The sequence below is a fragment of the Gopherus evgoodei genome, chromosome 6 (assembly GCF_007399415.2).
Source record: "Gopherus evgoodei ecotype Sinaloan lineage chromosome 6, rGopEvg1_v1.p, whole genome shotgun sequence".
Classification (NCBI taxonomy): Eukaryota; Metazoa; Chordata; order Testudines; family Testudinidae; genus Gopherus; species Gopherus evgoodei.
In genome coordinates, this window is record NC_044327.1 from 136311633 (window position 1) to 136325399 (window position 13767).

General features: G+C 53.2%; 1 protein-coding gene across 1 annotated transcript in view; it reads left to right on the plus strand.

Moving 5' to 3' along the window:
• The first annotated feature begins 512 nt into the window (after positions 1 to 512).
• The window catches only part of GGT6 (gamma-glutamyltransferase 6), a 50713-nt gene continuing 37458 nt past the window's right edge, over positions 513 to 13767 (plus strand). Inside the window, 1 exon segment of the mRNA XM_030567999.1 lies at positions 513 to 835. Within this exon segment, the coding sequence (XP_030423859.1) occupies positions 513 to 835 (323 nt within the window).

A 13767-nucleotide genomic window follows, 5' to 3' on the forward strand; every position in this document is an offset into this window, starting at 1 on the left:
CCCGGTGGGCCGCTCATTGGGGCATTTCACCTGTGGCTTATATTAGACAATCTCCTTCACCTTAGAGCCCAGGGCCCAGCACCTTCATCTGTCAAGGTGCACTTGGTGGCCATATTGGCCTTCCATCCACCGGTGCAGGACCCGCACGGTGTTCTCCCATGCTATGACTAGCCAATTCCTTAAGGGGTTGGATCGCCTCCTCCCCTATGTTAGGCCCCCAAGTAATGCAGTGGGACCTGAACGTGGTGCTGGCAAGGTTAACTGGTCCTCCATTTGAATCACTAGCTACATGCTCCTGGTTGCACCTCTTGTGGAAGGTGGCCTTCCTGGTGGTGATCATGTCTGCTAGACGGGTCTCGGAACTCCGGGCCCTGACCTCTGAAACCCCATACACGATGTTCCTTAAGGATAAGGTCCAACACTGACCACATCCTTCATTCCTCCCTAAGGTGGTCGGTGCCTATCATATGGGTCAGGACATTTTCCTGCCAGTGCTCTGTCCCAAGCCCCACATGTCCAGTGAGGAGCACCACCACCACATGCTGGATGTGAGGCGAGCTCTGGCTTTTCACCTGGAACATACAAAATTGTTCAGGAAGTCCTCAGCTGAACGCATGAGAGGCCGGCCAGTCTCCAGCTGGATCACCTCGTATCCATACCTGCTACGACCTGACGGGAGTCCCCCCGCCGCCAATGGGAGGGCACGCTTCACTAGGGCACAAGCCTCGTCAGCTGCCTTTCTGGCCCATGTCCCCATCCAGGACATTTGTAGGACTGCCACATGGTCATCGGTTCACACGTTCACCTCGCACTATGCGACTGTCTCCCAGACCAGGTATGACGCCGGGTTTGGTAGGGCTGTGCTCTGCCCCGGGTGTCTGTGAACTCCTACCCACCTCCAACAGGTATAGCTTGGAACCACCTATTGTGGGATGCACATGAGCAATCACTCGAAGAAGAAAGGACAGTCACCTGTTCTGTAACTGGTGTTCTTTAAGATGTGTTGCTCCTGTCTATTCCACACCCCGCCCTCCTTCCACTCTGTCAGAGTTGTCTGGCAAGGTGGGGGGAGTGCGCAGCTCCCTTTATACCACCCCAGGCCGGCACCATTCCAGGAGTTGCTAGGGGCACTCCCCTCCTGCGGGTACTGCTAGGAGAAAAACTTCCAGTACTAGTGCACGTGGAGAGCACGCACACCCATTGTGGAATGGACGTGAGCAACATCTCGAAGAACGCCAGTTACGGAAAAGGTAACTGTCTTTTCTCATTTACCACTTACGTCTTTCACATTGATGTTGCACTCTTGAAACAGGAGGTTGAAATTGTTGCTAGAAGTACAGCCGATTGATTCTGACTACACTGCATTCTATATAAAAAATGTTCAGGACACCAAATAACCAAACGCAACCAACGTATTGTCTTAAGACAAAACAGTACAATAGGAAAAGAAGGTGTGCATACCACTCTCTTTGGGAAGCTGTTTCTCACAGCACACAGTTCACCTTACCCAGACGCACTCTGAAATACAACCTCCAGACTACCTCTATTGATATCAGAGCTGAAAGCATTCTGCATGTCACCCAAGACTAACATTTATCAGTTGGATTTTTACCATTTGTCTGCTCCCATTGCGTACCTTTCCGCCTCAGTGTCTTGGATACTAACATTCTTATACCCTGCACTTCATTGTGTTTACATCCCAAAAACAGAGTAACCCCTTTGTCACGGAGTGTGGGGGAGTCCGGCCCTGCACCCCTCTTCCTGGGACCCACAGTGACTCTTAGCCAGCCAGTAAAACAGAAGGTTTATTGGACAACAGGAACGCAGGTTACAGCAGAGCTTGCAGGCACAGTCAGGACCCCTCCACCGAGTCCTTCTGGGCTTTCAGGGTGGTTGGATCCTAGCTAGGATACCCTGAATTCCGCCCATCCAGCCCCAAGCCCAAACTCAAACTGCTTCCCTCCTGCCACTCCCTTCCTTTGTCCCCTTCCCGGGCAAAGGTGTTGACCTTTCCCCTCCCTTACCTAGCTCAGGTTACAGGCCCTGGCATCGTCCATCCCCTAAAGTCCTCCCCTGCTCTCCCACTCCCCACACAGACAGCCCCTACTGCATCACATCTCTCCCCCCTTCGAGACTGAACTGAGCGGGGTCACTCTGACCAGTGACCTGGGGAAGTTCAGGGCCCCCTCTCCGGGACAACGCATCCGCTGTCAGGTTGGCACTTCCCTTCCCATGGACCACGTCCATGTCATAGTCCTGCAGGAGCAGGCTCCACCTCAGGAGCTTGGCGTTGGCTCCTTTCATCTGGTGCAGCCAGGTCAGGGGAGAGTGGTCGGTGTACACGGTGAAGTGTCGCCCAAAGAGATATGGCTCTAGCTTCTTAAGGGCCCACACCATGGCCAGGCATTCCTTCTCGATGGCCACGTAGCTTTGTTCCCGGGGTAGCAGCTTCTTACTCAGGTACACGATGGGGTGTCTCTCCCCCTTTTCATCCTCCTGCATTAACACCGCCCCCAGTCCCGTGTCTGAGGCATCGGTCAACACCATAAAGGGTTTGTCAAAATCTGGGTTTGCCAGAACCGGGCCACTAACCATAGCCTCCTTCAGTGCCCGGAAAGCCTCCTGGCACTGCTCAGTCCAGATCACCTTGTCTGGCTTCCCCTTTTTGCACAGTTCAGTGATGGGGCCGGCTATGGCACTAAAGTGGGGCACGAACCTTCGATAGTACCCCGCCATCCCAATAAAGGCCTGGACCTGCTTTTTGGTTTGGGGAGCAGGCCAGTCTCTGATCACCTCCACCTTGGCTGGTTCCGGCTTCAGGCAGCCGCTCCCCACCCGATGGCCCAGGTAAGATACTTCAGCCATCCCCACCTTGCACTTCTCAGCCTTGACTGATAACCCAGCCTTTTGGAGTCGGTCCAGGACTTGTTTAACCTGGGACATGTGGTCCTCCCAGGTCTGGCTGAAGACACAGATGTCGTCAATATACGCCACGGCAAAACTCTCCATCCCCCGCAGTAGCTGATCCACCAGACGCTGGAAGGTGGCCGGTGCTCCCTTGAGGCCGAAGGGCAGGGTCAGAAACTCGTAGAGCCCCAGAGGGGTGATAAAGGCCGATTTCAGCCTGGCATCTGCATCCAGCGGCACTTGCCAGTAGCCTTTGGTAAGATCCATGGTGGTGAGGTACCGAGCACCTCCCAGCTTGTCCAGGAGCTCGTCAGGCCTGGGCATAGGGTAGGCATCAGATACTGTGATGGCATTGAGCTTTCGATAGTCCACACAGAACCGGATCGACCCATCCTTCTTGGGGACTAGCACCACTGGCGAGGCCCAAGGGCTGGAAGACGGCTGGATCACCCCCAAAGCCAGCATGTCCCTGATGTCTCTTTCAAGATCCTGGGCAGTTTTACCAGTGACCCGAAAAGGGGAGCATCTTATAGGGGGATGTGACCCGGTCTCCACCCGGTGGACAGTCAAATTAGTGCGTCCAGGCTGGTTGGAAAACAGCTGTCGATATAGATGCAGCACCCCGCTGATCTCAGCATGCTGGCCCGGGGTCAGTTGATCAGAGAGGGGAATTGCCTCCAGGGGGGAACCAGCCTTTGTCCCAGGGAATAGATCTACTAAGGGGTCATCTCCCTGCCCCTCCCAATGTCCACACACGGCCAACACCACATTCCCCGTCATAGTATGGTTTCATCATATTCACATGGTACACCCGGCAGCGATGTGCCCAATTCGACAGCTCCACCACATAGTTTAACTCATTCAGTTGCTTGATAACCTTGAAGGGCCCTTCCCAGGTGGCCTGGAGTTTGTTTCTCCTCACGGGGATGAGAACCATCACCTGATTCCCGGTGGCGAAGGCACGGGCTCGTGCTGTGCGGTCATACCAGACCTTCTGCCTCCTCTGGGCTCGGGCCAGATTCTCCCTGGCCAGGCCCATGAGCTCGGCCAGTCTTTCCCGGAAGGTCAGGACATACTCCACCACTGACTCTCCCTCGGGAGCGGCCTTCCCCTCCCATTCGTCCCTCATCAGGTCTAGGGGCCCCCTTACCCGCCTTCCATACAACAGTTCGAAAGGTGAAAACCCGGTAGATTCCTGGGGTACCTCCCTGTACGCAAACAGCAGGTGAGGTAAGTACTTGTCCCAATCTTGCGGGTGCTGGTTCATAAATGTTTTTAGCATCATCTTCAGCATCCCGTTGAACCTTTCCACCAGCCCGTTGGACTGGGGGTGATACGCTGAGGCCCAGTTGTGCTGGACCCCACATTTCTGCCATAAGGACCGGAGCAGGGCCGACATGAAGTTGGACCCCTGGTCCGTTAAGACCTCCTTGGGGAACCCCACCCGGCTGAAAATTGTCAGCAGCACATCTGTCATGGTGTCTGCTTCGATAGAGGACAAGGCCACCGCCTCGGGGTAGCAAGTGGTGAAATCTACCACCACCAGGATGTATTTCTTCCCCGACTGGGTCGTCTTGCTGAGGGGTCCCACTATGTCCATGGCCACCTTCTGGAAAGGTTCTTCTATGATGGGTAAAGGCCTCAAAGCCGCTTTCCCCTTGTCCCGGGCCTTCCCCACCCTCTGGCAGGGGTCACAGGATTGGCAGTACTGTCGGACATGGGTAAAGACCCCAGGCCAGTAAAAGTTCTGTAGCAGCCTCTGCCTGGTGCGCCGGATTCCCTGGTGCCCTGCGAGAGGGATGTCATGGGCCAGGTACAGCAGCTTGTGGCGAAACTTCTGGGGAACCATCAGCTGCCTCCTGATCCCCCATGACTTTACTTCCCTGGGGGGAGCCCATTCTCGGTACAGGAACCCCTTCTCCCACAGGAACCTCTCCTTGTAACCTCTCCTCATGGTCTGTACCGCACTAAGGTCAGCCCGGTCCCTGGGCTTCCGCAAGGAGGGATCTTTCTGCAACTCGGCCTGGAACTCAGCAGCTGGGACAGGGATGGGGACCGGCTCTCTCTTGCTGGCTGGGTCTGAGGCCGCAGCCTCTCTGAACCGTGCCCCTGGGCGTTCCCCGCTCCCTGGGTTAGGGTCCTGCATCTCGGGTCGAGTACCTTCCCCGTTGTCGGGGAGCAGTGCCCTTTGCCGACTCTGACTACGAGTCACGACCAGGGCACTCTGGGTGTTACTAGGCCAGTCCTCGAGGTCCCCTCCCATTAACACGTCAGTGGGCAAATATTGGTGTACCCCCACATCCTTGGGGCCCTCCTTGGCCCCCCATTTCAAGTGTACCCTTGCCACGGGTACCTTGAATGGGGTCCTGCCCACACCCATCAGGGTCAGGTAGGTGTCGGGCACCATCCGATCTGAGGCCACCACCTCGGGCCGGGCCAGCGTCACCTCTGCGCCCGTGTCCCAGTACCCAGTGACCTTCCTCCCTTCCACTTCCAGGGAAACAATGCACTCTTTCCGGAGGGGCAGCCCCGCGCCCACCTGGTAAACCAAAAACCCGGAACCTGGAGCATCCACAGGTGGTATGTTGCCAGCCCCCCTTTCCTGGGAATGTAGCCCCTCCTCCGATTGGGTTTTTACCCAGTCCACCCTCTGCGGGTTGGGTCTGCTTGGTCTGTCCCTGAGCTTGGGGCACTGGGCCCGTATGTGACCTCATTGGCCACAGCGATAGCAGCCCATATCTCGTGGGTCCCCTTGAGTGGGTCGGAGGGACCTGCCGCTGGATGTTCCCCTTTTGGGGGGTTCTCCATAGGCCTCCTTTGGGAGGTCCCATGATGACTCTTTCTCTGCGTTGAGGCAGGCCTGCTCCTTCGAGACTCCTCCCTGCCATCCCCTGCCCGACTGTCCACAAATTGGTCGGCCAGCTGGCCTGCATGCTGTGGGTTCTCCTGCTTCTGGTCCATCAACCACAGCCTCAAGTCGGAAGGGCACTGCTCGTACAGGTGCTCCAGTATGAATAGGTCAAGCAGGTCCTCTTTAGTTTGGGCCCCAGCTGTCCACTTGCGGGCATACCCCTGCGCCCGGTTGACCAGTTGTAGGTATGTGACCTCACGGGTTTTACGCTGGCTCCGGAACTTTTTCCGGTACATCTCAGGAGTCAGCCCAAACTCGCGGAGCAGGGCCTGTTTGAACAGTTCGTAGTCCCCTGCCTCCGCCCCTTTCAGTCGGCTGTACACCTCCACGGCTGTGGAGTCCAGTAAGGGAGTGAGAACTGCGATCCTGTCTGCAGGGTCAACCCTGTGCAGCTCGCAGGCATTCTCAAAGGCCGTCGGGAAGGTATCTATGTCCTCCCCCTCCTTACGCCGGGGCAGCAAGTGCTTATCAAAGCTCTTTGTAGGCTTGGGTCCCCCCTCACTCACCGCAGCCGGGGCCTCACTTCTCCTCAGCTGGGCCAGGTCCAGCTCATGTTTACGCTGTTTCTCCTTCTCCTCCCGCTCATGTTCACGCTGTTTCGCCTTCTCCTCCAGCTTTTGCCTCTTTAACTCGAGCTTCTCCCTTTCATATTCCAGCCTCGTCCGCTCCACGGATGCCGAGCGTTGCCGGGAGGATCCCCTGCTGGGGGGTGGGCTTCGCCGGGCGGATCCCCTGCTGGCCGGGGGTGTCAAGGTGCCCTCGGTATACACTGGGCTCCTCCCTGCCCTTCCCCAAGGCCTAGGAAGGGGGGATCTCGGGAAGCCCTCGTCCGCCGGCTGACCACTCCCAGCGGGGACAGACACTGGTGCCTGCGCTGCATCTGCTCGGCTGCTTCCCTCAGAGACAGGGCTCCGTTCATTCATGCGGTCTCCCTGCTCCAGCTGGGCAATCAGCTGGTCCTTGGTGCTACTCCCCGGGCGCAGCCCCCTCTGCTTGCACAGCTCCAGCAGGTCACACTTCCGCCGCTTGGCATACATCTTCCTGCTGGCCACTCACAGGCCGGGGTGCTCGCCGCTCCCCACGGTTTTCAGGGGGTCCCCTAGTGCACCGTTCTTGAGGTCACCACCTCTCTGCCAGGGTCGAGCTGCAGACTCCTTCGCCCCTGGGACCGCTCGCTGCAATCCCCCGGGGGACCCTGTTACTGCAAAGTCCTTCTCACTGGGCACACACTCCCAGGGGTTAATCACCCCTTCGTTTTACTGCTCCCCAGTCACTTACTGCAGCCCGTGGACGGTGCTTCCTGCAGTATCTCCCGCCGCTGCCACCAGTTGTCATGGAGTGTGGGGGAGTCCGGCCCTGCACCCCTCTTCCTGGGACCCACAGTGACTCTCAGCCAGCCAGTAAAACAGAAGGTTTATTGGACAACAGGAACACAGGTTACAGCAGAGCTTGCAGGCACAGTCAGGACCCCTCCATCGAGTCCTTCTGGGCTTTCAGGGTGCTTGGATCCTAGCTAGGATACCCTGAATTCCGCCCACACAGCCCCAAGCCCAAACTCAAACTGCTTCCCTCCTGCCACTCCCTTCCTTTGTCCCCTTCCCGGGCAAAGGTGTTGACCTTTCCCCTCCCTTACCTAGCTCAGGTTACAGGCCCTGGCATCGTCCATCCTCTAAAGTCCTCCCCTGCTCTCCCACTCCCCACACAGACAGCCCCTACTGCATCACACCCCTGTGGTTTTAGTCTCCAGTGCCTTCCCGGGTTGACTTCTCATCCTCATGTTGACTTGGAATACAAATGCAGCTCCCTGTGACGGGGGTGAACACACCCCGCACTGGACAGTTCCTCTGCCTACTGGTTAACTCTTCACCGTAGGCAGAGGAAGCCATGTCCCACATCCCTACTGGTCATGCTCCAAGTGCAGCAGCGGTATAAGAGAGAGCAGCCTGTCTCAGGCTGGGTTCCTGCCCAGGAACCATTGGAGCCCCGGAGTGCAGAAGCCAGAGGCGCCGAGACCCACACGGAAACCCAGGTACCTGTGGACACCCCAGGAAGGTCTGAGCTACAGGGGGTGGCACTGGCCAAAAACCAAGAGACCCCAAAGACGCACCGATCACAGACTGGAGTGACAAGGTAGGAAGTAGCTCATGGGGGACACAAGCCATTGTCCTGAGGCTGGTCAGCCTGATGTGGACAGATCCCCACTGACCCAGTGTCAGACAGACTTGCCACTGCAAGGGCTCTGGGATGGGACCCAGTGGAGCAGGGAGGGCCTAGGTCCCCCAACCTCGCTGCTCCCCTGCCTCGAGTGGTACTGCTCCCCAAGAAACCACTTAACTATACAGCTCCGCTCGGAGGGCAACTCTAGTGACTCCGGCAGCTAGGCCCTACTGCCCAGCAGACAGGGGCACCCCCCAGATGTGGGTCACGTGACCCTATTGCCTTGTGGAGCAAAGCAATTCCATAGGCTCTGGCCATTGGGCCTTAAAGCCCTGCCGATCAGGGCACCTCTGTGGGCTCCTGCCCTTAGGTCTCACGGCCTAAAGATAGAGGGAGCTTGAAGGAGGGGTTGAACCTGGATGGGGTCTCTCCACCCCATCACACTCCCATTGTGTCTGGCTTACAATTAACATCATGGACTGGGAATAAACATGCTTTGTCTGCCTGGTTATGTAGTTTAAAGCATTTTTGCAGGTGCATATAACTCCGTACCCACCATCCATTCATACTTCTCACAGTGCCAATGGTGACCAGTGTGTCAGCGGCTTGCAGGTGTTACCTTACAGGACACTACTTATGGACAAATACCATGAAAGCAGCATGTTAGGGGTGGTGAGTTTCTCAGGCCTGCCAGGAGTTGCTGACCCAGAGTATCAGAGGGTAGCCGTGTTAGTCTGGATCTGTAAAAGCAGCAAAGAATCCTGTGGCACCTTATAGACTAACAGACGTTTTGGAGCATGAGCTTTCGTGGGTGAATACCCACTTCCTCAGATGCATGTAATGGAAAAATCCAGGGGCAGATATATATATGTGTGCTAGCAAGCAAGCTAGAGATAATGAGGTCAGTTCAATCAGGGAGGATGAGGCCCTGTTCTAGCAGTTGAGGTGTGAAAACCAAGAGAGGAGAAACTGGTTCTGTAATTGGCAAGCCATTCACAGTCTTTGTTCAATCCTGAGCTGATCGTGTCAAATTTGCAGATGAACTGAAGCTCAGCAGTTTCTCTTTGAAGTCTGGTCCTGAAGTTTTTTTGCTGCAGGATGGCCACCTTAAGGTCTGCTATAGTGTGGCCAGGGAGGTTGAAGTGCTCTCCTACAGGTTTTTGTATATTGCCATTCCTAACGTCTGATTTGTGTCCATTTATCCTTTTCCGTAGAGACTGTCCAGTTTGGCCGATGTACATAGCAGAGGGGCATTGCTGGCATATGATGGCGTATATTACATTGGTGGATGTGCAGGTGAATGAACCAGTGATGGTGTGGCTGATCTGGTTAGGTCCTGTGATGGTGTCGCTGGTGTAGATATGTGGGCAGAGTTGGCATCGAGGTTTGTTGCATGGATTGGTTCCTGAGCTAGAGTTATTATGGTGCAGTGTGCAGTTACTGGTGAGAATATGTTTCAGGTTGGCAGGTTGTCTGTGGGCAAGGATTGGCCTGCCACCCAAGGCCTGTGAAAGTGAGGGATCATTGTCCAGGATGGGTTGTAGATCCTTGATGATGCGTTGGAGGGGTTTTAGCTGGGGGCTGTATGTGATGGCCAGTGGAGTCCTGTTGGTTTCTCTCTTGGGTTTGTCTTGCAGTAGGAGGCTTCTGGGTACACGTCTGGCTCTGTTTATCTGTTTCCTTATTTCCTCATGCGGGTATTGTAGTTTTGAGAATGCTTGGTGGAGATTTTGTAGGTGTTGGTCTCTGTCTGAGGGGTTAGAGCAGATGCGGTTGTACCTCAGTGCTTGGCTGTAGACAATGGATCGTGTGATGTGCCCGAGATGGAAGCTGGAGGCATGAAGGTAGGCATAGCGGTCGGTGGGTTTTCGATATAGGGTGGTGTTAATGTGACCCAGAGTAGTGAACCCTCCGCTAGCTGGCATCAATGGGCCTCCGTGACCCCGGTCTCAGCGCGACTGTAACCACAGCTAAAGTGCAAGGTGTGATCAGACTCCCAGCAACTGTGTGTTCTCACTGACACCCTGTGAAAGTGGTACCTTGCAGTAAGGGCACGTTTTGTCACATCACTGGTGTGGGACAGCATCTGGTTTTGACTCAGCTGGCTTTTCCTTTGGCAGGCCCTGAGTCTCCAAGTGTTTTGACAGACAGGGTTTTTCTGTGTCCGCAGGCTGCACTGGTTTTCACTGTCCTTTCACTGGCAAAAAGCATGTTCAGTGTTTCTCCTACTTCCTTTTTAATTAGCCTGCAAAGCGCATTTGGCAAGTGTGCACCATGCGGAGACGTTACCAGTTTCCAGTGATGAAATCCCTTCTGCAGCTTCAGAGTTACTGAATAAAGCTGAAGAAAAGCACAGCGTCTTCGCGAGGACACGAAGCTGAGTGACATTGCACAAACACGTACCTGTGCCACATGCCCGTGCTTTGCTGCAAAGGGCAGGTTGCTATGGCACTAGAAGGTGAGGCCAGGTCAGAACATTAAGGCTGCACGAGGCAAGGTCCGTCAGTGTGTTTGCAGGTTTGCTGTGATAAAATAACAGCCCTTTGAAGCTTTCCTGCCTGTCTCTGTGTGGCCCTGCCTCATGGCCTCTGTGCCCCCTCGCTTCCATGGCCTCTGCGCCCCCCTCCCATGGCCTCTGCACCCCCCTCGCTTCCATGGCCTCTGCGCCCCCCTCCCATGGCCTCTGCACCCCCCTCGCTTCCATGGCCTCTGCGCCTCCCTCCCATGGCCTCTGCTGCTTCCCCCTCAGGGATTGCAACCTACAGGCTGGGAAATGCTGGCACTGCCTTTGTTCCAGCTCATGGGAATCACCTTGGGAGGAGCGGGGGGGTCTGCCTGGAGGGGCCTCTGGCTGAAGAGGAAATCCCAGCCCAGGGAATGCTGTTTGCCTTCAGTAGAAGAGAGACTTTCATTCGTTAGTGAGGAGAAATACTTGCACACTTGTTTGGGATGTGTATGGAAGCCAGCAGCAGCCGTTGGGGTCTATAGGCAGGCGTGTGGGTCCCCAAAGCACTCCCCTGATAGCAATACGGCTCTGCTTATAATTTCTTATGTAACAGGCTGCTGCCTCCCTGCTTCCTTTGGTACCCGGCCCCTCTGGTTCTCTCTGGCATATGACAAGGTGATTTAGAATCTTATCCACTGTTCTGTGCAGGATTTGACCTGCTCTTTCTGAAATGGGTCCATTTGTAACTTGCCAATTGCCCCAGCTCTCCTAATGCCACTCTTGTGTTCTTTCTCTTTTATAGTTTCATGCAGGCTGATGCTCCGGGGCCAAAGGTGAAGATTTCTATCATGCACCCTCCAGACTGCAATATGTTCACTGTCCCCCCTTCCTCTCTTGGAATAGCCGAGGAGGAACACAAACGTACTGGGCGAATGTGTTGAGATCAGCGTCCTAGCCCACAAAAAGTGGTGTATAAAGTGCGAATCAGCCCCTGGGAGAGCAAGGACAAGAGCCTTCACAATATTTAAAAAATGGATTCCTTATTTTATGACTGACAAAACTAACCCAAACATTAATTAATCACCACATAGATTCATAGATTCATAGATTCTAGGATCAGAAGGGATCAATGTGATCATCTAGTCTGACCTCCTGCACAAAGCAGGCCACAGAACCCTACCCATCCACTTCTATAACAAACCCCTAACCTATGCCTGAGTTACTGAAGTCCTTAAATTGTGGTTTGAAGACCTCAAGCTGCAGAGAATCCACCAGCAAGTGACCCATGCCCCACGCTGCAGAGGAAGGCGAAAAAACTCCAGGGCCTCTGCCAATCTGCCCCGGAGGAAAATTCCTTCCTGACCCCAAATATGGTGATCAGCTAAACCCTGAGCATGTGGGCAAGACTCACCAGCCAGCACTCAGGAAAGAATTCTCTGCAGTAATTCAGATCCTATCCCATCACTGACCACTGGGCATACTTATCTGGCGATAATCAAAGATCAATTGCCAAAATTAGGCTCTCCCATCATACCATCCCTTCCATAAACTTATCAAGCTTAATCTTAAAGCCAGATATGTCTTTTTCCCCCACTACTCCCCTTGGAAGGCTGTTCCAGAACTTCACTCCTCTAATGGTTAGAAACCTTCGTCTAATTTCAAGTCTAAACTTCTTAGTGTCCAGTTTATACCCATTCGTTCTTGTATCTACATTGGTACTAAGCTTAAATAATTCCTCTCCCTCCCTAATATTAATCCCTCTGATATATTTATAAAGAGCAAGCATATCCCCCCTCAGCCTTCTTTTGGCTAGACTAAACAAGCCAAGCTCTTTGAGTATCTTTTCATATGACAGGTTTTCCATTCCTCGGATCATCCTAGTAGCCTGTCTCTGAACCTGTTCCAGTTTGAATTCATCCTTCTTAAACATGGGAGACCAGAACTGCACACAGTATTCCAGGTGGGGTCTCACCAGCGCCTTATATAACGGTACTAACACCTCCTTATCTTTTCTGGAAATATCTCGCCTAATGCATCCTAAAACCACATTAGCTTTTTTAACGGCCATATCACATTGGCGGCTCATAGTCATCCTGTGATCTACCAATACCCCAAGGTCCTTCTCCTCCTCTGTTGCTTCCAACTGATGTGTCCCCAATCTATATCTAAAGTTCTTATTATTAATCCCTAAGTGCATGACCTTCCACTTTTCACTATTAAATTTCATCCTATTACTATTACTCCAGTTTACAAGGTCGTCCAGATCTTCCTGTATGATATCCCGGTCCTTCTCCGTGTTAGCAATACCCCCCAGCTTCGTGTCATCCGCGAACTTTATTAGCACATTCCCGCTTTTTGTGCCAAGGTCGGTAATAAAAAGGTTAAATAAGATTGGTCCCAAAACCGATCCTTGAGGAACTCCACTAGTAACCTCCTTCCAGCCTGACAGTTCACTCTTCAGTACGACCCGTTGTAGTCTCCCCTTTAACCGGTTCCTTATCCACCTTTCAATTCTCATATTGATCCCCTTGTTTTCCAATTTGACTAATAATTCCGCATGTGGAACCGTGTCAAATGCCTTACTGAAATCGAGGTAAATTAGGTCTACCGCATTTCCTTTGTCTAAATAGTCTGTCACCTTCTCAAAGAAGGAGATCAGGTTGGTTTGGCACGATCTACCTTTAGTAAAACCATGTTGTACTTTGTCCCAATTACCATTGACCTCAATGTCCTTAACTACTTTCTCCTTCAAAATTTTTTCCAAGACCTTACATACTACAGATGTCAAACTAACAGGCCTATAGTTACTCGGATCACTCTTTCTCCCTTTCTTAAAGATAGGAACTATGTTAGCAATTCTCCAGTCGTACAGTACAACCCCTGAGTTTACTGATTCATTAAAAATTCTCGCTAACGGGCTTGCAATTTCATGCACCAGTTCCTTTAATATTCTCGGATGAAGATTTTCCGGGCCCTCTGATTTTGTCCCATTAAGCTGTTCAAGTTTGGCTTCTACCTCAGATGTGGTAATATCCACCTCCATATCCTCATTCCCGTTTGTCATCCTTCCAATACCCCTAAGCTTCCCATTAGCCTTATTAAAGACTGAGGCAAAGTACTTATTTAGATATTGGGCCATGCCTAGGGTATCCTTAACCTCCTTTCCAGCCTCAGTGTGTAGCGGTCCCACTTCTTCTTTCTTTGTTTTCTTCTTATTTATATGGCTATAGAACCTTTTACTATTGGTTTTAATTCCCTTTGCAAGCTTCATCTCTACTTGGCTTTTAGCCTTTCTCACTTTATCCCTACATGTTCTGACCTCACTAAGATAGCTTTCCTTGCTAAT